Here is a 26,902-nt window from a genome sequence, read left to right as displayed (position 1 = left end):
GCTCCTGTATCCTTAATATAGGCTGGTTGTTTTATGACATAGGGTTGTAAAAAAATGTCAGCATATTTACTGAGTGGCTCAGTTAGTGAGCCAATACTCGCTACTATAGGCCTCATAGGTGGATCATGAATATCTTTATGGACTTTTGGGAGACCATAGAGGGCAGGTATAGTTGGATTGTTATTCCACAGAAATCTATACTCTTCTTCACAGATTGCGCAGTCTTCCTTTGCCAGGTCTAATGTTCTTTTAATTACATTTTTTAATTCAGTCCAATCATTCCTAGATACTTTTTGATAGTGTTCCTTGTTCTCTAGCATGTTGGTCATCTTAGCATTGTATTGGGAGGTGTTCATAATTACAATGCTACCGCCCTTATCTGCAGGCTTGATAGTAAGTGTCTGGCAGTTTTCTAGATGTTTTAGAGCATTTTTCTCATCTTTGTTCAAATTAAATTGAGTCCAGTTTTTCTGATCTAAAAGTTCCAAGACATTTTTTTCTACAATTCTTTCAAATGCTTCTATATCTTTATTCGTTTGACCAATCTGCGGTGTCCAAGTGGACTTGGGTTTTAGACCTGATTTATTTAAGGATGGAGCCCTATCTTTCCCTTCAAAGAATGTTAATAATCTGACTTTTCTAAAAAAAATTTGCAAGTCTCTCTCAAGATTAAACCTGTCTACAGGACATGCTACAGCGAAACCTAGACCCTTTTCCAGAAGTTTAGTTTCTGTTTCACTAAGCACGGTGTCTGATAGGTTAATGACAGGGGCTTTTCTTATTTGCTCCATGTCTTCTGACTCCTGGTATAAGGTCTCTGGTACGGCTGAGGTTGAGGGGCATAATTCCCTCTCCCTCTGCCTCTCCCTCTCTGTTGTCCATAGGGTTGGCGTTGGGCTAAAAAAGGAAGTGAGTCTTTGGTAGTTCCCATTGCGCCTTCCCTGTCTTTATTAGAAGTCCTACTATCCTCTTGATATTCTGTTTCAGAGTCTGTGCTAGAGTAAGAGGTGTCAAAGAACCTTACTTTTTTCTTTTGGAAATTTTGGTTTCCAAAATTTTGGTTTGGATTATTGCAAACGCGGAATAATCCCAAAGGGGCTTCAAGTTAATAATGAACCCGGCATATTTATTAATAATAAAAAGTTCATAGAGAACTGGACGCTGGTGGCAAATAGATGCAGCCGTGACTGGATGCTTTTAATCATTGAAACTGCGACGGACATCCTAGTCATAGAGAGACAAGAAATTAAAGATCTCGAACAAAAACTCTCGGATAGCACAGCTCTAGATGATGCACGTAAAAAACTGGAAGACATCCAAAATGATGTTGATGGCTATAGGGATTACCTTTTTAATAAAAAAAGCAATAAATTCGGTAAGGATGTAGCTAAATATAACCCAGAACATGTGTATCCTTATCTTCAGAAAGACTTTTATGAACGCCCCAGAGAGTCTTTCCCTAATCGTAGGCCTTGGCAACCTAATCAGAACCAAAATTTCCAAAAGAAAAAAGTAAGGTTCTTTGACACCTCTTACTCTAGCACAGACTCTGAAACAGAATATCAAGAGGATAGTAGGACTTCTAATAAAGACAGGGAAGGCGCAATGGGAACTACCAAAGACTCACTTCCTTTTTTAGCCCAACGCCAACCCTATGGACAACAGAGAGGGAGAGGCAGAGGGAGAGGGAATTATGCCCCTCAACCTCAGCCGTACCAGAGACCTTATACCAGGAGTCAGAAGACATGGAGCAAATAAGAAAAGCCCCTGTCATTAACCTATCAGACACCGTGCTTAGTGAAACAGAAACTAAACTTCTGGAAAAGGGTCTAGGTTTCGCTGTAGCATGTCCTGTAGACAGGTTTAATCTTGAGAGAGACTTGCAAAATTTTTTTAGAAAAGTCAGATTATTAACATTCTTTGAAGGGAAAGATAGGGCTCCATCCTTAAATAAATCAGGTCTAAAACCCAAGTCCACTTGGACACCGCAGATTGGTCAAACGAATAAAGATATAGAAGCATTTGAAAGAATTGTAGAAAAAAATGTCTTGGAACTTTTAGATCAGAAAAACTGGACTCAATTTAATTTGAACAAAGATGAGAAAAATGCTCTAAAACATCTAGAAAACTGCCAGACACTTACTATCAAGCCTGCAGATAAGGGCGGTAGCATTGTAATTATGAACACCTCCCAATACAATGCTAAGATGACCAACATGCTAGAGAACAAGGAACACTATCAAAAAGTATCTAGGAATGATTGGACTGAATTAAAAAATGTAATTAAAAGAACATTAGACCTGGCAAAGGAAGACTGCGCAATCTGTGAAGAAGAGTATAGATTTCTGTGGAATAACAATCCAACTATACCTGCCCTCTATGGTCTCCCAAAAGTCCATAAAGATATTCATGATCCACCTATGAGGCCTATAGTAGCGAGTATTGGCTCACTAACTGAGCCACTCAGTAAATATGCTGACATTTTTTTACAACCCTATGTCATAAAACAACCAGCCTATATTAAGGATACAGGAGCAATAATTCAGAAAATAGAATCCCTACCTTTCAACCCTGAAACTCAGTATTTAGTGACCCTCGATATCGAGGCATTATATACAAATATACCACAGGACAGCACCATCAACATGATTAAACAGTTACTCTGCCCGGTAGATAGAGATTTTAACCAGCAAGAAACATTTGTCATAGACTGTGTTAGTCTTGTTCTTAAAAATAATATTTTCATCTTCAATAAAGAATATTATAAACAAATAAAGGGGACCAGCATGGGAGCCACCTGTGCTCCCAGCTTGGCCTGTCTTTATGTAGCCCAATTTGAAAATATTCACATTTTTAACCCATTAGCTCCTTTTTTTGAGAATATATCGTTATGGTCCCGATATATTGATGATGTTTTTTTTATTTGGTCAGGACCACTGGACATTTTAAAAGAATTTATCTCATGGCTGAACCTTGGAGACAGTAACTTGAGATTTACAGCACAATATGATACTAATCAATGTGAATTTCTGGACATTTTGATCAAACATGATGACAACAAACTTCAGGTAGAGCTCTTTACTAAAAAGACGGATAGGAACACCATGCTCCATTACTCCAGCTACCATCCGCCGTGCCAGAAGGACAACATACCTTTCGGCCAATTTTTAAGGTTGAAACGCAACTGCACCAAAATGCGAGACTTTGAGAAACATGCTTTGGTGCTTACCAACAAATTCACAGAAAGAGGCTACCCAAAACGCATGATTAGACACGCATATAAAAGAGCCAAGTATTTTAACAGGGACAATCTTTTCTCAAAAAAGGAGAATGCAGAGAAGGAAAAACGTGTAATATTTGTTACCAATTACAGCTGCATCAGCAATAAAATTAAAAATATAATAAATCGCAATTGGAATTTAGTAACCAAACCAAACAAAGAGAAAGTGTCCAAACCGATGTTTGCGTTTAGACGCAACCATACATTGAAAAGTAGCCTTGTACATACATATAGAGAAATCCCCTGTATCACACAATCAAGTATTAATAACGCCCCCCTTCCCACTGGTACTTTTCCATGTGGAAATTGCTGCAACTGTGATAACATTATTAAAGGTGATCACATTGAACAAGACAAGGTGAAACATAAAATCAAATCCTTTATTAATTGTCGTTCCAAGAATTTGATATATTTGATAAGATGCCCATGCAACTTAACTTATATAGGAGAGACAGGTCGAGAAATTCGCCTTAGAATTACAGAACACAAATCTGCAATTAGGACAAAAAAAAGAGGTGCCCCATTGACTGACCATTGGCAAGAGGCCAATCACACGGTTAAAGATCTATCGTGGTGTGGAGTGGAAAGTATCCAAACAAACCTAAGAGGAGGAGACATCGATCTCAAAAGGAAAAAACGAGAGCAGTTTTTCATGTCCCGCTTTAACACCGTTAGAAATGGGCTGAATAATAAAGAAGACTGGGAACGTATATTATAAATAAATTGAATTATCGAAATACCCAGATAGAGAATACTCTTCCCTACAAACTCCTGTTCCTCATGGCTCCTTTCAGTATGGATAAGATGAATAATAACATAATCAGCATTAATACCGGTTTTTTATAAACTTAACTCGGTATTTTATAGATGCGCAAATCATTATCGCTTGCAAAAAAAACACAATATCGAGCGTGTTTTTTCATTAAATGAATAAATTAATCATGGATAAAACCTGAAGTCTCCCGTGAATCCCATGAAAATTATATGTAAACTACTGCAGTAGTTCTCTTCTGGGGTCGCATAAAGCAATACGTAAGCGTAGTCTCGCGATTTTTCATTGAAAACGCGCGAACCAGAAATGTTTAAATACCATCAAAACACAAGATGGGCGTATCGACAGAACGGACGAATACGAGTGAAAAAGGAGCAGGGAGGCCGAATACTAAATAGAAGGTAAGCGCATTCACACCGAAAGAAATGGGGTAATTTCGACCCTTTGCGCTCTAGTTAACTTTGCTAGCTAGAGGTTAAGCTAAGGAGCTCTAGTTGTAACATCGCAGAATAACCTTAACAAACAGCTCGGTCTCGACGAAACCATTGAAAAGGACGAGCCAAGTTACTAGATTTCCCTAAGTAAAGAAGGGTAGATGAATAGTGAAACGACACCTAGAGATGCGGAGGTGGCGTTTGGTGATGCACAGGCTCCTCGCTTGTACACTATACTGTTGAAATTACAAATACTGTTAAAAGCTTATAGCAATTCTATAACAAACGGCCAATATTTCGTACACATCAATTTTAATCACATCTGACTATGTCGGATAAATAGACCGGTAAGCAGAAAATAAAAGCTTCGTTATATAATGTAATTGGCCTAGTCTTTCGAAAGAGGTAAATATAGGTGCTAATGAATTAGGAATCAACTAAAACCGCTACTGATATATACACATATATGTTTTCCTTAAGGTGGTAATACAAAAAAAACCCCGCCAAGCAGAGTGAAGAAAAGTAATCTGCAACTTGGTTTTAATTACATAACAAAACCGGAAGGCATCCAGCCACGGCTCACACTCCGGACTGATCCCTAAAAATACAGGGTAAGCATTATATAATGATAAAGGTGAATGAGTAAACTCCGACTCTCCCAATTGTAATCCAAATTGATATGGTCCTTATTCTATGTTTTTTAAGGAATCCTATACAAAGGTCCCTCATATCGGTGGCTCCTTTTTCCTCAACGAACAGGAAAATCCAGTGTATAGCAAAGGTAATTGACTGACCCTTGAGCACTAGTTTTTAAAAATTATTATTTTTTTTAGACTCTCATATTTACTACAGTATGAGCATATAGGATGGTGTTTATTGTTTCAGACACTAAAAGATACTTTACTCGTCCACCACTATTTGTGTACCTGATGTCCTATGATGAACTAAGGACTGCTACCTCAAATTAATAAAAGAGGAAGACGTCTCTCATTTCAAAAGAGTACGCCCTGTTAGAGTAAGTATAAAAGTGTCTATATTTAGAAATATTATAAACTTGAATAGTCTTGGACTACCCCTGGGTGTATTGTGAATTTAGAAACATGTCACCTGGAAGCATATAATGCTTTTGTTCTTCTTAGCTCAAGAGATCACGCTGCCACTTTCCCATGTACCCTGGCACCCCATGCAAAATAATTTTCCCCATGACACAATGCTTTTCTGTAATACGTCAATCAATTGTCAAATGTGTGTGAAAAAACTAGAAAAATTTTTTCAAGAACAGATGGAGATAAAGTTGTGTCTTTAAGAAAATTATTGTTGTTAATATTGTGTTTCTTTACTGTATAGAACCCTGTCCTGATGAAGGTGTCATCATAGAAACCGAAACGCTGCGTCGACAACTTGTTTTTAATAGCGATTTGCTTTTTTAATTGTTTTTTCATGTATGAATTGTGTGTGCACCATTGACCTATTGGTAGGGTGCTGACAAAAACCGTAAACATTCTGTTTTTTACATTTTTTGCACTGTGGTACTGTATTTGACATTTGTCTTTGTATATTTTAAAATAAATTTTGTATAACTCTGATTTTATTGTTGGCTTATTATGTATAAATGTCTGGAGTGGATATAAATGCAAAGATCTCTTGAGCTATGGTGAGGATAATTGTATCCTTGTTTTATAGGTAATAATAGGGACTGTTCTGATTTCCTGTTTCTTCTCTCTCCTCGTCCCGTCATTGGATATGTGAGGAGACCTCCCTTTCTATATTTTTTTCAGTGTATACACGGTTTGTTAACCGGGGAGGTAGTGTTCATAACCTCTGGGTAATTTTACCCACAAGCCAATATGGAAGGCATAAAAACACTCAGTTATAATGAGGATCAATTCAATAAGATTATAAATGGGACGGTTAAAAATATCTCCACCGTCAGAATTGACAATACCAATGAAGATGAATGGCGTAATTTATGGAACGCCAAAAAGAAAACCATTAGGACTGAATTACACTCAGACTTCCTGATTGATTATTGCAAACGCGGAATAATCCCAAAGGGGCTTCAAGTTAATAATGAACCCGGCATATTTATTAATAATAAAAAGTTCATAGAGAACTGGACGCTGGTGGCAAATAGATGCAGCCGTGACTGGATGCTTTTAATCATTGAAACTGCGACGGACATCCTAGTCATAGAGAGACAAGAAATTAAAGATCTCGAACAAAAACTCTCGGATAGCACAGCTCTAGATGATGCACGTAAAAAACTGGAAGACATCCAAAATGATGTTGATGGCTATAGGGATTACCTTTTTAATAAAAAAAGCAATAAATTCGGTAAGGATGTAGCTAAATATAACCCAGAACATGTGTATCCTTATCTTCAGAAAGACTTTTATGAACGCCCCAGAGAGTCTTTCCCTAATCGTAGGCCTTGGCAACCTAATCAGAACCAAAATTTCCAAAAGAAAAAAGTAAGGTTCTTTGACACCTCTTACTCTAGCACAGACTCTGAAACAGAATATCAAGAGGATAGTAGGACTTCTAATAAAGACAGGGAAGGCGCAATGGGAACTACCAAAGACTCACTTCCTTTTTTAGCCCAACGCCAACCCTATGGACAACAGAGAGGGAGAGGCAGAGGGAGAGGGAATTATGCCCCTCAACCTCAGCCGTACCAGAGACCTTATACCAGGAGTCAGAAGACATGGAGCAAATAAGAAAAGCCCCTGTCATTAACCTATCAGACACCGTGCTTAGTGAAACAGAAACTAAACTTCTGGAAAAGGGTCTAGGTTTCGCTGTAGCATGTCCTGTAGACAGGTTTAATCTTGAGAGAGACTTGCAAATTTTTTTTAGAAAAGTCAGATTATTAACATTCTTTGAAGGGAAAGATAGGGCTCCATCCTTAAATAAATCAGGTCTAAAACCCAAGTCCACTTGGACACCGCAGATTGGTCAAACGAATAAAGATATAGAAGCATTTGAAAGAATTGTAGAAAAAAATGTCTTGGAACTTTTAGATCAGAAAAACTGGACTCAATTTAATTTGAACAAAGATGAGAAAAATGCTCTAAAACATCTAGAAAACTGCCAGACACTTACTATCAAGCCTGCAGATAAGGGCGGTAGCATTGTAATTATGAACACCTCCCAATACAATGCTAAGATGACCAACATGCTAGAGAACAAGGAACACTATCAAAAAGTATCTAGGAATGATTGGACTGAATTAAAAAATGTAATTAAAAGAACATTAGACCTGGCAAAGGAAGACTGCGCAATCTGTGAAGAAGAGTATAGATTTCTGTGGAATAACAATCCAACTATACCTGCCCTCTATGGTCTCCCAAAAGTCCATAAAGATATTCATGATCCACCTATGAGGCCTATAGTAGCGAGTATTGGCTCACTAACTGAGCCACTCAGTAAATATGCTGACATTTTTTTACAACCCTATGTCATAAAACAACCAGCCTATATTAAGGATACAGGAGCAATAATTCAGAAAATAGAATCCCTACCTTTCAACCCTGAAACTCAGTATTTAGTGACCCTCGATATCGAGGCATTATATACAAATATACCACAGGACAGCACCATCAACATGATTAAACAGTTACTCTGCCCGGTAGATAGAGATTTTAACCAGCAAGAAACATTTGTCATAGACTGTGTTAGTCTTGTTCTTAAAAATAATATTTTCATCTTCAATAAAGAATATTATAAACAAATAAAGGGGACCAGCATGGGAGCCACCTGTGCTCCCAGCTTGGCCTGTCTTTATGTAGCCCAATTTGAAAATATTCACATTTTTAACCCATTAGCTCCTTTTTTTGAGAATATATCGTTATGGTCCCGATATATTGATGATGTTTTTTTTATTTGGTCAGGACCACTGGACATTTTAAAAGAATTTATCTCATGGCTGAACCTTGGAGACAGTAACTTGAGATTTACAGCACAATATGATACTAATCAATGTGAATTTCTGGACATTTTGATCAAACATGATGACAACAAACTTCAGGTAGAGCTCTTTACTAAAAAGACGGATAGGAACACCATGCTCCATTACTCCAGCTACCATCCGCCGTGCCAGAAGGACAACATACCTTTCGGCCAATTTTTAAGGTTGAAACGCAACTGCACCAAAATGCGAGACTTTGAGAAACATGCTTTGGTGCTTACCAACAAATTCACAGAAAGAGGCTACCCAAAACGCATGATTAGACACGCATATAAAAGAGCCAAGTATTTTAACAGGGACAATCTTTTCTCAAAAAAGGAGAATGCAGAGAAGGAAAAACGTGTAATATTTGTTACCAATTACAGCTGCATCAGCAATAAAATTAAAAATATAATAAATCGCAATTGGAATTTAGTAACCAAACCAAACAAAGAGAAAGTGTCCAAACCGATGTTTGCGTTTAGACGCAACCATACATTGAAAAGTAGCCTTGTACATACATATAGAGAAATCCCCTGTATCACACAATCAAGTATTAATAACGCCCCCCTTCCCACTGGTACTTTTCCATGTGGAAATTGCTGCAACTGTGATAACATTATTAAAGGTGATCACATTGAACAAGACAAGGTGAAACATAAAATCAAATCCTTTATTAATTGTCGTTCCAAGAATTTGATATATTTGATAAGATGCCCATGCAACTTAACTTATATAGGAGAGACAGGTCGAGAAATTCGCCTTAGAATTACAGAACACAAATCTGCAATTAGGACAAAAAAAAGAGGTGCCCCATTGACTGACCATTGGCAAGAGGCCAATCACACGGTTAAAGATCTATCGTGGTGTGGAGTGGAAAGTATCCAAACAAACCTAAGAGGAGGAGACATCGATCTCAAAAGGAAAAAACAAGAGCAGTTTTTCATGTCCCGCTTTAACACCGTTAGAAATGGGCTGAATAATAAAGAAGACTGGGAACGTATATTATAAATAAATTGAATTATCGAAATACCCAGATAGAGAATACTCTTCCCTACAAACTCCTGTTCCTCATGGCTCCTTTCAGTATGGATAAGATGAATAATAACATAATCAGCATTAATACCGGTTTTTTATAAACTTAACTCGGTATTTTATAGATGCGCAAATCATTATCGCTTGCAAAAAAAACACAATATCGAGCGTGTTTTTTCATTAAATGAATAAATTAATCATGGATAAAACCTGAAGTCTCCCGTGAATCCCATGAAAAGTATATGTAAACTACTGCAGTAGTTCTCTTCTGGGGTCGCATAAAGCAATACGTAAGCGTAGTCTCGCGATTTTTCATTGAAAACGCGCGAACCAGAAATGTTTAAATACCATCAAAACACAAGATGGGCGTATCGACAGAACGGACGAATACGAGTGAAAAAGGAGCAGGGAGGCCGAATACTAAATAGAAGGTAAGCGCATTCACACCGAAAGAAATGGGGTAATTTCGACCCTTTGCGCTCTAGTTAACTTTGCTAGCTAGAGGTTAAGCTAAGGAGCTCTAGTTGTAACATCGCAGAATAACCTTAACAAACAGCTCGGTCTCGACGAAACCATTGAAAAGGACGAGCCAAGTTACTAGATTTCCCTAAGTAAAGAAGGGTAGATGAATAGTGAAACGACACCTAGAGATGCGGAGGTGGCGTTTGGTGATGCACAGGCTCCTCGCTTGTACACTATACTGTTGAAATTACAAATACTGTTAAAAGCTTATAGCAATTCTATAACAAACGGCCAATATTTCGTACACATCAATTTTAATCACATCTGACTATGTCGGATAAATAGACCGGTAAGCAGAAAATAAAAGCTTCGTTATATAATGTAATTGGCCTAGTCTTTCGAAAGAGGTAAATATAGGTGCTAATGAATTAGGAATCAACTAAAACCGCTACTGATATATACACATATATGTTTTCCTTAAGGTGGTAATACAAAAAAACCCCCGCCAAGCAGAGTGAAGAAAAGTAATCTGCAACTTGGTTTTAATTACATAACAAAACCGGAAGGCATCCAGCCACGGCTCACACTCCGGACTGATCCCTAAAAATACAGGGTAAGCATTATATAATGATAAAGGTGAATGAGTAAACTCCGACTCTCCCAATTGTAATCCAAATTGATATGGTCCTTATTCTATATTTTTTAAGGAATCCTATACAAAGGTCCCTCATATCGGTGGCTCCTTTTTCCTCAACGAACAGGAAAATCCAGTGTATAGCAAAGGTAATTGACTGACCCTTGAGCACTAGTTTTTAAAAATTTTTTTTTTTTTTAGACTCTCATATTTACTACAGTATGAGCATATAGGATGGTGTTTATTGTTTCAGACACTAAAAGATACTTTACTCGTCCACCACTATTTGTGTACCTGATGTCCTATGATGAACTAAGGACTGCTACCTCAAATTAATAAAAGAGGAAGACGTCTCTCATTTCAAAAGAGTACGCCCTGTTAGAGTAAGTATAAAAGTGTCTATATTTAGAAATATTATAAACTTGAATAGTCTTGGACTACCCCTGGGTGTATTGTGAATTTAGAAACATGTCACCTGGAAGCATATAATGCTTTTGTTCTTCTTAGCTCAAGAGATCACGCTGCCACTTTCCCATGTACCCTGGCACCCCATGCAAAATAATTTTCCCCATGACACAATGCTTTTCTGTAATACGTCAATCAATTGTCAAATGTGTGTGAAAAAACTAGAAAATTTTTTTCAAGAACAGATGGAGATAAAGTTGTGTCTTTAAGAAAATTATTGTTGTTAATATTGTGTTTCTTTACTGTATAGAACCCTGTCCTGATGAAGGTGTCATCATAGAAACCGAAACGCTGCGTCGACAACTTGTTTTTAATAGCGATTTGCTTTTTTAATTGTTTTTTCATGTATGAATTGTGTGTGCACCATTGACCTATTGGTAGGGTGCTGACAAAAACCGTAAACATTCTGTTTTTTACATTTTTTGCACTGTGGTACTGTATTTGACATTTGTCTTTGTATATTTTAAAATAAATTTTGTATAACTCTGATTTTATTGTTGGCTTATTATGTATAAATGTCTGGAGTGGATATAAATGCAAAGATCTCTTGAGCTATGGTGGTATAGTTGAGGATAATTGTATCCTTGTTTTATAGGTAATAATAGGGACTGTTCTGATTTCCTGTTTTTGCAATGTTGAACACCAGTATGGCTGCTGTTTAGCATGGCTAAAGTTAGTGGTGTGGAGTGTCCTAGAGTGGAGTGGGGCAGTAGAGTATTGTAGACTGGATTTGTCAGAGTAGAGTGTTGTAGAGTTAAGTAGAAGGGAGTAGAGTTCAGTGGCAGAGAGTGTGGTAGAGTGCAGTGTCATACAGTGCAGTGTCTTAGAGTGGTGTGCCATAGAAATGAGTGGCGCAGAGTGGAAAGGAGCGGGTATGAATAGGGTGGAGTGGGTTGGTGTGGATTGAGGTAGTGGGGTGGATTGGACTGGAGTAGATTGGGGTGGATTGGATTGGGGTACAGTGGGTTGATTGAATGGGGTGGGTAGATTGGAGTGGGTGGAGTGGGTGGGGTGGATTGGATAGGAGTGGAATAGATTGCCATGAGATGAGATGGATTGGACTGGAGTGAGGAGGGGAGGATTAGATTGCTTTGGGGTGGGGTGGGATTGATTAAAACATAGGGTGGTTTGGAGTGGGGTGAATTAGAGTGGAGGGGGTGGACTGGACTGGACAGGAGGGGGTGGACTGGATTGGAGTTGGGTAGATTGGAGTGGAGTGGGGTGGGGTCAACTGGATTTGGGTGAGGTGGATAAGATTGGTGAGGTGGATTGGATTGCAACGGGGTGGATTGGAGTGGGGCGGATTGGAGGGGGACGGATTATTTTGGATTGGAGTGGGGCAGATTGTTTCGGATTGGAGTAGGGTAGATTGTTTTGGATTGGAGTAGGGCTTATTGGAGTAACTCACACTAGATTGGAGTGGAGCAGATTGGAGTGGGTCAGATTGTTTTGGTGTGGAGTAGAGTATTTTTGAGTGAGTGGGGCAGATTGCTTTGGATTGGAGTGGGGCAGATTGTTTGGAATTGGAGTGGATTGTGGTGGATTGGATTTCAGTGGGGTGGGATGGGGAGGGAGGGGTATGGATTGGGGTCAATTGGATTGGAGTGAGGTAGGTTGGAGTGGGGTGACTTGGGATGAAGTGGGTGAATTGAGGTGAGGTGGACTGGTTTGGAGTGGGGCTATTAAGAGCGGTCGAATAGGAGTGGGGCTGATTGCACTGGGCGTTTTGAAGTGGGGTGGATTGGAGTGAGGTGGATTGGAGTGGAGTGGGGCAGATTTGAGTGGGGCAGATTTGAGTGGGGCTGTTTGTTTTGGATTGGAGTGGGGTGGATTGAAGTGGGGCAGACTTGCGTGGGGCAGATTGGAGTGGGATGGATTGGAGTGGGCAGAATGTTTTGAATTGGAGTGGGGCAGATTGGAGTGGCGTGGATTTGAGAGAGGCAGATTGGAGTGGGACAGATTGTTTTGGATTGGAGTGGGGCTGTTTGTTTTGGATTGGAGTGGGCAGATTGTTTTGGATTGGAGTGGGGCAAATTGCAGTAGGGCAGATAAGAGTTGGACAGATTGTTTTGGATTGGAGTGGGGTGGACTGGAGTGGGCAGAATGTTTTGGATTGGAGTGGGGCAGATTGTTTTGGATTGGAGTGGTGCAGATTGTTTTGGATTGGAGTAGGGTAGAATGTTTTGGATTGAGTGGGGCAGATTGTTTTGGATTGGAGTGGGGCAGATTGGAATGCAGTGGGTAGGGAGGATTTGAGTGTGGTGGATTGGATTGGGGTGAAGCAGATTGCTGTGGGGTTAGGTGGGGTGGACTGGCATGAATTGAAGTGAGGCGGATTGGAGTGGGGTGGATTGGGGTGCACTGCATGATTATGTGTTAAAGCATGATTTCAGAAATTACACATAAGAAAGAAACAATGTTGCTTTGCAATATCATAATCCTCATCTTTTGAGAACAGCGCCCATGAGCAAAAACAAAAGAAAACATGAGTGCAAAGTGAGCAAAGAAGACTTGGCAAAATAAAAGAAAGATAACTATAGGAAATACATCTTAAAAATGTTGTTTTCCCGGCTGGGCACGTTTTTGCCAGTCACATGCCTTCTGTTTTCAGGGAACTAAAAGTTAAAAAGAACAAAATAGTTCCTCAATCACGTCAGGAGCACCGAATGGGCATTGATTAAGTTGAATCAATCAGTGTTTTGTCCCTGCTCCACAGAGAGGATAGGAATGATGTTAGGCATGCCTTGACCAATTACACAGCTGTAAAGAAGAGTGTTACGCAAGCCAACAAATGGTAAGCAACGGGTGGGCTCTAAGTCATTTTTGTTAAAAACAGTGTCTCACAAGCGAAACATATATGCTAGCACATGCTGTCGCAGGCTCCACCCTAAAAAGAACTTCCCTAACGTGGGGCCTTTGAGGAGTCTGCTAGGGAATTGGTTCAAAGCACTTTTCTGTGAAGAAGCCAGTACTTAATTTGAGCTGGTGGCTTCTGGTGCTTGGCACCAGCACTTACTTGGTTTCCGGTGCTCGGCACCGGCCCTTAATTGTAATCACCACACTTATGAGACACTGCCACCTGCTGGCACTGCTCATCTAATTTAGAGATGAGTAAAACAACGATTGTTTATGAATACAACATACATTAAAAAATGCTAATAACCTCCTCCCCAGCCATTCCTTTAGATTTGGGGACCTGGAATAATCGAGGCGAGAGAGATGGTTAGTAGTTGTTTTGGTACCGTCATTGGCAGCGATGATGGGGCAATGGGTGGAGCTAGCTACAGTAGCATCCTCGCCAGGGCCCTGGCACCTATTATTTTACAAATTAAGCACTAGAAGAAGCATTCCACTATCACACATTGACTCATTTTGTAACCATAAAAAGCAAAGAAAGCACAACGCTCCACAATGCACCGAGCACAGCTAAAATATAATCAATTTTTAATCTGAAATAATCTGTTTTAAGACAAACATGATTGCGCCCTTAGACTGCATATGTGAAAAGACGATAGCATTCACTTTACATAAGAAAAAAAATGCCTGGTTGCAGAACGGAATTTGGAATCTGAAACACCAACATCTACCATCTTCGCAGGCGCCACAACTACAGACAGCGTTATTATTATTTTGGGTACAACATTTCAAGTGGTCTCAACTGTGTCCCGGCAGAGAGCGTTGCTGTTTTTTTCCGCGATCTGCCTGCCCAAACATGTTATCTGTCTTTCACAAAAAAATATTTTAATTGGAAAAAATCCCCGCGGTATTTATTTCAAAAGATTGTGTCACGTGTAGGAGCTTGAAGGAGGCAGAGAGGGAGTGGAGATGTGTGCAGAACGGTCTCCGAGCACCGTGAGAGGAGGTAACAAGTGCACACCTGCTTGGCTGGGAATTGTACATCATTTCTGGGAGTAAAGACGAATCCTTCTGAATATATCGTGATTCTGCATGTGATTATTGCTTGGGTTTGGTACCCAGCCCCATCAACATCTTTTTTTGTACCTGGCAAAACCCTCTGCAACTGGCTTTCATCACACTCACTCACTCGGAGCTCCATCCCCAGCCTCATCTACCCTTTACTCCTCAAACCTGCACCTACTGCACCCCTGCCCCCCTCCAAGGGGCACATGCATCAAGGTAGGCTTTTGCGAGTCCTTAATTGCGATCATTAAGGAATCGCAATTAAGGACTCGCAAAAACATATGCATGTAGGAATCGCTATAAAAATAGCAATTCCTAAACATTCCTTAATTGGGACTCGCAAATTGCGAGTTGGAATTAAGTAATGGCTTTCCATTCATTTCTATGGGCCCACAGGCCCATAGGAATGAATGGGAAATCGCATATCCAATTTGCAACAAGTACCAATAGGTACTTGCAAATTGCACATGCAATTTCAAGGGTGCAAAGGTGTCAAAAGACACCCTGTTGTAACCTTGAAATTGTGATGTGCACCCATGTTACGCACACACATGCCCCAAGGGCATGTGTGTGTGTAACCTGAAACTTTGAAAAATGCACCATCAGGTTGAAATGATCGGTATTTAGCGGTCCATAATCGCGAAATTGGTATTTTAAATGCAATCTTGCATTGCATTTAAGGCATCTCAATTTGCGATACCATAAATGAAATCGCAAATTGCGATTTTTGCATTTGGGTTGATGCATCCCAAATGTAACAGAACTGCCATAACAGATGCCTCTATATGGGAAGACACTCAAACGATACTAACAACCTCCAATGTAGATTCTTTAAGTAACAACACATGCACACAATCAAGAGTATGAATTGTGTCTCACTTGCACTGCCTGAGGTTCCCAATGGGAGGAGATTAGTTGCTTGAGGCAAGGTCATCTCTACAAATAGTATTTGCAAGATACTAAATTATAATCACGCCCTATCTTTGTTAAAGCTATTCTTCTTAAATCTTAACTAGATCAACTTGTTAGAAACCTCCATGCATTTTGGGGTGGCCCTTTTTGAGGGGACTCACTTTGATAAATTATTCTGAAATGCAACGAACAGAAATACAAAAAAACAAAGTTTGTGGTAGCTGTTGTGTTAGAGCATAGATACAACTCAATGCATATATATTCCTTTATAATCACAATTCATGGCATATATATATATATATATATATATATATATATATATATATATATATATATATATATATATATATATATATATATATATATATATATATATATATATATATATATATATATATATATATATATTGTAAATAACAAATCTTTAGTTGAGGATGTGGTGTCATAGCCAAATCGCACAAGGGAAACAGGTTATGTTTTTGAGTGGAAACAGAGACCGCATCAGAGAACTGTGATATCTAATTCATTGCCTCTAGTTGGAGACAAGAGTCACTCTCTGGATTGAGTGCATGTTTGTTGTAAGGTAGTTGTTAGTATCGTTTGAGTGTCTTCCCATATAGAGGCATCTGTTATGGCAGTTCTGGCTGGCTTTTTCCTATCTGATCAGGACTAACTCTGATCTGCAAATCATTTGTCAATATCTAGAGTGGCATAGTGAGCAGAAAAATGATAGACTGGAGTGCAGCCCGAGTAATTATCATTAACTGAGATTAATCCAACCATTCTACCCATCACCTTTCTTTTTTTCACAAACACAGTGATCTAATTTTGTAAAGCTCTGCCACTCCCAGGTAACTTAATGTCATCAGGGTCCTTCAAAATAAGAAACATTTTCTCACAATTATTTTTTAACTTGTTAACTACTGAAGTTACACAATTTTATGGGGCATGAGGTCAAGCTCCCTAACATATGCAGACAAAACTGATTTACAGTGGTGCTTTTCAATATCTCACACTAGACATGCGATTGCCAGTGGTTAGACAAATTGCAAGCATTCCTCTCATCAATTTTTGTGTGTTTCATGTACTGCCTTAAGTGGCATGGGTATGCCCGACGTCTGTCCCATGCTCACTGTGTTCCTGGAACAATGCTGTAACCAGCTGATGAGCCCATTACTAGGGCAAAACCAGTCCTGTGCTGCTTGTGCTCCGGTTCAGTGAGGCCCTGGGTTGGCAGTTCAGGATTGACTATGCCCATGAGGAGCAGGGTCATGACTGACTTGCATTAGTCTTGGTCCAAACTGAGGTGGCATGGTGGGCAAAAGAACCATGGGCTGGGATGCATACCAGAGCAACTGCCAGTGGTTAAACTTATTGCAAGCATTCCTCCCATCAATTTTTTTGTGTTTCACGTAGCAAGCAAATCACACATTTCAAGTGACAGCACAGGGTACACAGCTATATGAAAGTAATTTTTCAAACGCAAAGTTTTATCTGATAACATTTTGTCAAAAACGATGTTCATTCTTGTCCTGCCTCTTAGTTTCTCACACTATACCCATCTGACGGCTGGCCCCAAGTCATGTGTGATATCTCCAGTCAGTCCAGACTTTTTGGCCAAAACAGCTTGCATGCTGGAATTTGTCGACTCCCCCCCCTCCTTCCAACCCCGCTTACCTGCGCCGGCCGCCACTGTTATTAACACTCTTTAGGAAACCCACTAAGGTGCACGACCAACAGTTTGAGCATATTTACACTAAAATGTTGAACTGAATTTTCGTAGTACCTACAAGACTCCATTTTGTGTTGCCATGCTCTCGGCAACTTGGTGAAGAATTGCTTTTCATGTCCCTGCTGAAGCTTGCTCAAACCCTCTTTCCTCCTTGTGGTCGAGCCAATTCCGAGAAATCGCCCGTGTGCCTTGCCCCAGCTGTGCCAGAGACTCGGCTACTTCCTGACCATTGTTGGTAAATCCGACCAGTCACGAGCCAACTGCCCCTGTGACCACAACGAGAAAGGAGAAGCTTGAAGCGATGCCTCATGATCACGCTGAATGAAGCAAGGTAGCAGACGGCCATGCCACTTGATCACGCTGGTTGGGCAAGATAGCACGAGGCTGAGGACATTGTGTATACAGGGACAGATGTGCCCCGGCATGATCACACCATGCGAGGCTGACGGAGAACATGTCAAAAGAGGAACTTAAAGAATAAAGCAGAACTTGTATTGTGTAAATGGGCGTGGCTAGCGCTATAAATATGTGTAATGCTGTGAAGTAAAGCAGCAGTCTCCGTAGAATTGTCTTTGTACCATTCTGAGACCTCTGTCCTTAGCTCGAGCTAATAAATTACTTGCTTCCCTCCACGGCTGGTTGTCCTGGTCTCTTTGGTAATGTATGATTGATGCAAGAAGGACCCGTAGATTCAAGGCGTTTCCCTGCACCACTGGCTTTGACTCTCCCAGTGGGGGGGGTCTCCAAAAAGCCGGTTCTACAAAAATAACAAATAGGATAGGTGTGTGAATTATGCTGAGTATCAGTCTAAACAAAAGGTCCACTTGGATATGTGTCCCTGGTTATGCTTGTTACTTTATCCTTTCTCTTGCTCACACGGTTACAAATGCGCTTGGTCCCCTTGATTCCTTTTGTCATCTTTAGGATTTTTAGGGCCCAGGCAAGACATATTCCATGTTCGGAAAAACTTTGAAACGTATTATGGATTTTCTGCTAATACAAGCCCGTAATATGGCAAAAACATTGAATTATACTTAAACTTTCAGAAATGGGGTCACTGAAAACCAACTGACTGTGTCTTGCCTTCTGCCCCCGAAAATCCTCAAGATGACATTGGATAGAGAGAGAATGAGTGAGAGGTAGAGGTACGCAGTGATCAGGAGAGTAGTTTAGGCAAAGAAATAGACAATGGTGATAATAAAACGAATACTTCCTTTCCCAGGGCGACCTTTGGAGGTGGGGGTCCTGGGTCCTTGCCCACTCTGCCCATGCCTTAAACATCTCAGCTCCTCTTCAAGGATTGGATCTGTGTGTTTGTACGTGTGCTGATATGAAATATGCTACCTGATGCAGGAATCTATATTGTATTACAGTGGTTCTTAACCTTTTGACTTATGTACCCAGGGACCCCTCTGAATCATTATTTGAATCCAGTGACCACCCAAGGAATCATTGCTGGAAGCCGAGAACCCAGCCTAAGCATTTTTTAAGATTTGAACGGCAAAACAATACACACAAAATGCAGAACCAATCATCAGACAAATACAGAATTATGAAATATTTTATTTAATTCACAAATATAAACAAAATACATTTTTTAATTTCTAAGTGTTTCTAAATTCCATTGAGGCCACTCATCCTCCATACTACTTTACATTTGATGCACTTCCACTGCACTCGCAAATCAATCTGAGGTTAGTAACTTAACTTTTAGCCTCCAATTTCGACTCCATTACAGTTATAGAATGTTGTAAATAGTTCACTTTTACAATTTACTTTGCGTATTTATAAACACTGTTAAAATGTTAATATTATTTAATTTTCTAAACAGTCGTGGCCCCCCCCGGGTAGGTTTTGCGGACCCCCAGGTGTTCCTGGACCACAGGTTAAGAACCACTGGTATATTACAATGAACCATTTATATAGCACTCCATACCCCAGATGTGACCGCAAAGTATATGTCCTGTGTTGTAGCTGTTGGTTGATGGGCGTGCAATTCAACAAATGCTTCAAAAATATTGCAGCATCTGTCACAGCCATCCACTCTCATTAGAATGTGCCTCTCTGATAAGTTACTTAAATATATCTATCTTCCTTGACATTAACTTTAAAATTCCAATGAAATTTGAAGAACAGGATCAAAAAGTGAATCATAATTAGTATTAATGTTCATGTGCCGTTTACTCACAGTCCATGGAAATCTCCTGTCCTTGCAGACGTCTGGGATGTTCAGAGGCTCCATGGTCCTGGCCACATACTGTGCATACATGTAGTTGATTTCACTCACTTTGTAGTCCCTGTGGGAGAAGGGAAGGAGGACAAAGGTCTTTATTCTGCATCATGCAGTCAGTGGTAGCAAGGCAGAACTACAAAGTCGTTGAATTAGAGGATTTTTGGGGGGAATAGGAAACCATTGTTATATAGTTATGTAAGTAATATTTGAGTTGTCACCCAATGTGCTAGCAAGGGAGTTCATCATTTGGGGGGCGGGGGGCATCGCCTGTTTGCTCTGTAGTATGGGGAAATACATGCATATGTAATCATGCGCCCTCAAACACGCATACATACTAAGGCTACCACCATACAATAGAGGTGTTTTGTTCGAGTGTGCAAATATACTTAGCATACATTGATTTTTACAGCCTTTACTGGATTACAGGGCAGATTTCCTCACATGGCAAGCTTCTCTGTTTATTGTTCTTACAAGGCCCCTTCTTACAGCCATAAAGAACCATATTAACACCACCACTCAAAATACCTCTCGATGCAGATACAGATCTCACTTCCATATATGTAGTTATAGAAGGATAATTGAAAGATCTCAGGACAGAAACGTATTCATAATGTAACAGTCACTAAATACATGGTCTTCCTGAAGGAACTGTAAGGAAACCAACGTGTTTTCAGCAAACCATCTGCTAACGTCTTAAAAGTCTTCGTTCTGACATGTTAAGAAGACCTTTTGCATCAACTCTATATTGTATACCGCTTTGCTTTTTTCTTGAAAAATAATGTTTTTTTAATTAAAGAAAATTATGTTTAAAACTGAGTAATCTCATGGAGAGACACAAATCTAAGATTATGACATTCAAGAATGTGGATGTGGTTGATCAAAGAAATTGTTTGTAAAGGAGGGGGAAATGGTGCAACAAAAAAAACACAATGTTATTTGACCTATCAATCAATACTGAAAAAAGTCTTTATCGTCCAACATACTTTTTGCATGAATCGAACAAGGATGAAATCTTTGGCAAGGATTTTATGTGAACTAGTGACAGATGTACCACATGGCATTTGGATTCTTTCTTCCTACACCTGGTCTGGTTGTGGGGATTTTGTCCCAGTAATGTTTCTACTCTAATTCATTGGTTAATCAGGTATTTTATATAGCCTTATAGCCCGCCGTAGAGGGCTATACCGGCTATTAAAGGCCCTCTCCAGCGTTAAAGGCCCGAGCCGAAGGCGAGGGCCTTTAACAAGGGAGAGGGACTTTAATAGCGGTATAGCCCATCTACGATGGGCTATAAGGCTTTTAGAACATTCTGTCACTAGAGGACAGAATGTTCTAACAAAAAAACAAAGCATTTTGGGAGCGTGAGGGGGTTGGAATCCTCTCAGGTTCCCTGAAGCCTTTGTTCACAGCCAGAGCTGTGAACAAAGAAACTTTGGAATGTTGGAGCTCCAGGCTTATACCAGCCATTATAAGCCCAGAGCACTCCATTGTTTTCAATGGAGCTCCCAACATTCCAATGTTCTAATTAACATTCAATTTAGGCTGTGGGAGGAGGGACCTTCATTTTGGTCTCTGTGATATGAGCAATATTGTACACATTACGTTCACTGTTGTTTCTTGTATGTTTTAATTCACATGCTGGTTGTGAGAACTCTAAGGCTGGAACATAATCGAACACAGCATTGGAAGGCTTGTGGCCAAATAGCTATTTTCGTACCACCAAGTCAGGTAATGGCACCGTGGCATGGTGGATGAAGCTACAGTGTGTTAAATGCATTTAGTTCTGTATGCTAGCAATGTGTGTGTGGGTGAGGTCTGTTGTTGGTAGAATGGACACTTCAACCTTGATGGGGACCTGGAGATGTTTCCTCAAACTGGAGAAAGTTTATACAACAAGTGCAGTAGTTGCTTCAGCGTGGACAACAGACCACTAAGTTCTGACTACTATGAACGATAAGGAAGTACCGGTCTTAGCTGCTGCAACGTTTCAGTAATAATTCATAGAAACAAATGTTTGCACATATCCTTTATCTCTGTTTACATAAAACTGGAAGCATGTGTTTTCAAATATGTGTAATTCTGTATTGTAACATATAAAGATGCCCATTGAATGAACACAAAGAGAGGACCAGAAGGCAAAGTGAGGTGGGAAGTTGGGTGGGCAGACATGAAGAGATCAGGCTGTGAGCCGAGAGAGGATCTAATGATAGAAGCTAGGTGGAAAATACTCAGATATCAGGCAACATGTGAGAAGAAAAACCTGTGAATGTGATGTGGAAGCAATTATGTATCAGTTAAATTGTACTTGTAAGATGTACAGGAGGAAAACGTCAGATCAGAGGGCTACAGTGACTATGGCAAATACGTCTATAATTAGGAAGATGGGGAACAAATTAAAAGGTTACTATAAAACTATAAGGACCAAATTCCAAAGACCACAAATAGATGCTCTGTAAAATATACCCTCAAAGCACTGGATCTAAGATTTTTAGTACTCTGCGGAATTACTCCAATCTAGATCAATCCATGTGACCCCCGTCTCAAGTGAAGCCACAAAGCCATCAACACCTGAATTAATGCAATTCTAGAGACTGATTTTATTAATATTTTATGGCATGTAGACATCCTTAAGGCCAGATGTTTCTCTACACTACATAAACTGATAGGCTGATCAAATCAGAACTCTTTGAGGTGTGGTGTATGCAGCAATACTGACAATATATGTTTCTACTGAATTAAAACTAAGGGTAAGCAAACGATTTACCTGTGCTTGCAAATTTGTGCGAGAATGGGATACTTAAATTTGGCAAAGTCAGGTGCACCAATTAAAAGCTGACCCACACAACTGGGCTAATTTACAGCTGCAAGGTTTCCGACCTTTACTGGCTCGGACCAGTGCTTAGTTTGTAAAACAAATAAGTGCCAGGGCTCTCGTCAGGAGGCCACTGCAGCTTGCAGCACTCATTGCCCCTGCCAGCGATGCCAATTACAGAACCTACACAAATACTAAACATCACAGTCGTACAAGTGAGACAATTCAGACTATTCCTGGCCCCCAAGGCTATAAGAATGGCTTGAGCAGCAGCTCATAGGTATTTTTAATGATTATTGAATTAATAATTACCTGTTGTTGTGGTAATCTATAAATTATCCAGACAGAGCCACCTTGTGGCAGACTGTCACAAGCGCAGGTGTTGACAATTAAATGCCGGAAACCACCGGCTCAAATTTGTCACTGGGTGGGACATGCTGCAACTAGAGAATTGTGCAACTCAATGATATTGCTTGGGCTGGAGGACTCAGTAAAGAAAATAGTAGGCAATCGAATAGCTATGGTAACTGTGGTAATAGTTGTAGCAGTGGTATTGGTGGTGGTAATGTTGGCTGCGTTCCTAGTGGTAGTGATAATGGTGGCATTTGAGATATTGCTATTGGTTTGTATTTGTGATATTCGTGGTGGCTCTTTTGGTGGTGTTGGCATTAGTGGTAATGGAGGTGGAGGCACAGGTGTCAGTACTGGTGGCAGTTGTTGTATTAATGGTGGTGTTGGTATTGGTGATGGAGTGCTTTTGGTGGTGATGGAATTGATAGTGGTGTGGTGTTTGTGGTCTGCCATTGGTGGTGGTGTGGGATTGGTGTTGATATTCAAGTAGTGGCGGTGTGTTGCTGGTGATTATTGTGGTATTGGTATTTTGTGGTGGAGTTAGAAATTGTGGTCGTTGGTGTTCATTGTTGCTGTATTGGTGGTGCTGTGTTATTGGTAGTGGTGTATTCATGGTACTGTTTGTGGAGTTTGTGTTATTGATATTGATGGTACTGTTGGTGGTGGCGTTTATAGTATTGATAATGCTAGTAGATTTGGTGGTGGGAAGTTTAGTTGTAGCATTGATGGTCGTGTTACTGGTGGTATTTGAGATGATACTTTTGTGGCATTTGTGTTGGTGGCAATGGTTGTGGTGGTTTTAGTGGTATATTTGGTGGTCTAGTTGGTATTGGTATTGATAGTATTTCTATGAAAATGGTGATAATGGTAGCGGTATTGGAGCTGGAAGTGGTATTACATATATGAGACAAAAGAATTGAACGAGCTACAACGTGTGATGATTGAGTATTTGTTTAAGATGTAACATAACCCATCATGCACAGCAATGCAAGAAATCCTTAGGATTACTTGTATCTTGTGGTTTGGTAATTTGAGGTTGCAGAATTATTTAACTATTACAGGTCCCGCTGAAGAATAGGGTACCACCATAGAAATTAGTGCCACTCCACTTAATTCTAAAATTCCCGATTTTTTTCATGGACATATTCTGCCAGGTTTAACTTGGTGAGATATGTCCTGCAACATTCCAGAGGGTTTATCTAGAAGTGTGAATGTCTTCACCATTATTATCTCTGCAGTGCTGCAACATATCCAACTCTAACTGCTCTTCATTGCATTCCATGCTTACCACCTTTTACAACTATATGTTGGATTTACATTATTTTGTGATAAAACACTGTTGAAGTGAACTAAACATTCAATAAAGTAAGGCAGTCCCAACACAGCCAGCATGAATGAGCATAGGCTGGCAGGTAAAAGATGAGGTTAAGGGTTTATACTGAGGGAACTAGAACAAAATAGGATAACCTAAACTTTCCTCATGAGATGGGTGAATAATGTGAACAACAAGAATCTCCTGAAGGAATTATTTCAAATTAATTGTTTGTTATAAGTTTTAGATTGGTCATTCAGGATCAAATCAAGCCAACTCAATTGATGACTATCATTTATGTAGAACGAATCTTTTAAGGGCACAGAAAAAAAATAGGTAAGTATACTGTGCTGTTGTGTAAAAAATCAATAGGTTTAATAATAACCGTTAAACATGTATGGATACATTCTATACAAGACAAGGAAGAGCAAAGAAATAGATGAAAGGTCACATATGTACAAAAAGCTACCTGATAAGACTTACAAGTGTCTGATATGTTTGAATTCACAAAAGGTCGTGTGAAACAGGTCGAATCGTGCAACCAAAAATGTAATGTATTTTAAAGAATGCCCTAGTAATTCTCACTACATTGGAAAAGCAACACAGGAAGCTCAACTCAGAATACTACAAAATCAATCAAGGATACAATGCAATGTGGAAAAAGCGCCTTGAACATTACAAAGCCTGTGGTCATCAATGCAATGAAATGAATTAGTGCGTGCTTGAAACCATCAAATGTTCCACACAGATAAGTGACCGGGAATTCCTGTTGACACTTGGCGGGAACAAAAGGATTTGGCAGGTGAACACATACACTAAAGGACTTAATACCTCAGTAGAGTTTTTTCACTGGCCATATTGTAATTCTCTGTTGATACACTTTAGAACTGTTGCGACAAATCTTGTGGTTTATATATGGCTGCCTTAAATAGGCTATAATCCTCTTATGTTAATCATGGTTTTTTCCCATAAAGGTTTTGCTGTTTAATAATTCTTCCTTTTGTCCTTCCGACACATCTTTCTAATTCGGGAAGATGACACCACTCCAATATGAAGGAACCAGTTTTTCACTTTCCTTCATTGTCCTACTCCTCGAGGATGTATTCCCTGGTATGTATTCCAATTTTGCTCTGTCAAAAGGTATTTTGGTTTGTGATTTTGTTTTATGGATTCAGTTTACCTACATATATTTACAATATTATTTTGAGAGTATTTTAAAGGGCTTTTAATTAGAAGGTGTACATTCTTTCAACACTGCTACAAGATGGTGGAGCTTTCTATGTTTGATTCACTTCCTCTTTTCAATATTCACTTCCGGTTACTTCACAATTGTAGGTAGTAAATAGACTTTGACGACGCTGCTGTTAGGTGAATTTATACCACTCGCTATTCGTGCTAGGCTCATTTGTACAATACATCAGGAGTTGTATTTTATATTTGTGTGTCTTTCTTTGCCTATTTGTTTGTACTTTTGTTTCCATAAATTGTTCCTGAAGCTGGGGACTGCCCACACATTTAATTTGTATATTAACTGCTGTATCTCTACACCAATTCAGCACTATAAAATTGGGTATTACTTTACTTCTTGGTAAGCCCACACCTAAGCATATATCTGTGGAAGTATTGGCTTACATACATCTTTCATACAACACAGATTTACAGATTTAAAGTACGTTGCATTGGACTTGTAGGTATTGTCTACATCGAAGTTTCTATTTACTATATGTAAGTGGTTTATTATATAAAATACAAGTTACTACTGTCGGATTTTCTAAGACTACCATAATGTAATATTAAACGGTAGCTATGTATTGTATGCAAGCACAATATGCATGTAAATAGATTTACAAATGTTGGTCAGGCACTTGCTTACCACCCTTTGAATCGATAATTCTCCATTGAAAAACATTCAGGGTTGCATGGCCTTGCGTGCCACTGTACACTTTCCTTGACCCACTTTTTATGTTGTGAGTTGTACAATGTGGATGCAGTGGCACACACACACACACACACACATGGTTTTTCTGTGCACTGATTTTGAGAAATTGTGAATAAAGTGTTGTACCATTTTTCTTTGTAAGTGTCCTTCTAAACAAATATAGTCATGAAGATGGTCTCATGAATGTTTAGCGTTTAAAGACCAAAATCTTGGCAGTTTACACACATCAGCTCATATAAAGTAGAACAATTTGCATTGTATTACAATCACTTGTATTTTTGCTCTTAATATTTGGGTTGTTACTCAGAGTTGTATTGCTCAACACATGGGACCTTTTGTGGATTCAAATATATCAGACACTTGTAAGTCTTATCTGGTGGGTTTTTGTATATATGTGACCTTGCTTTGTTTGTACTTCAATGTCTTGAATATGTCTTCCTGTTTTGTTAAAAAAACAATTGATTTTTCATGCAGAAGCATAGAATACTTAATCATTTTTTAATAACCTCAAAATATTATTTCTAGATAAACGATATTCATTAACTGCGTTGACTTGATTGGATCCTGAATATCCTGAGGGAGGCACTAATACAGAAATAACACATGATATCCTTACTAGAGGCTCCAAAGAGGGAAGAGGGGCAAGGAAGGCAGTCTCTTAC

The 26,902-nt window shown here is 39.4% G+C and overlaps 1 protein-coding gene across 6 annotated transcripts in view; it reads right to left on the bottom strand.

The window, feature by feature from the left end:
* PDE5A (phosphodiesterase 5A) overlaps positions 1-26,902 on the bottom strand; it is an 869,998-nt gene that overhangs the window by 292,522 nt on the left and 550,574 nt on the right. For all 6 annotated transcript variants that reach the window (XM_078675926.1, XM_078675927.1, XM_078675930.1 and 3 more), the window contains exon 8: positions 19,782-19,890. In XM_078675926.1, coding sequence (XP_078532052.1) covers positions 19,782-19,890 — 109 coding nt within the window. The remainder of the gene's footprint in view (positions 1-19,781; positions 19,891-26,902) is intronic.

The sequence above is a fragment of the Lissotriton helveticus genome, chromosome 2_1 (assembly GCF_964261635.1).
Source record: "Lissotriton helveticus chromosome 2_1, aLisHel1.1, whole genome shotgun sequence".
Taxonomy (NCBI): Eukaryota; Metazoa; Chordata; class Amphibia; order Caudata; family Salamandridae; genus Lissotriton; species Lissotriton helveticus.
This window is presented reverse-complemented; position numbering and strand designations above follow the sequence as displayed.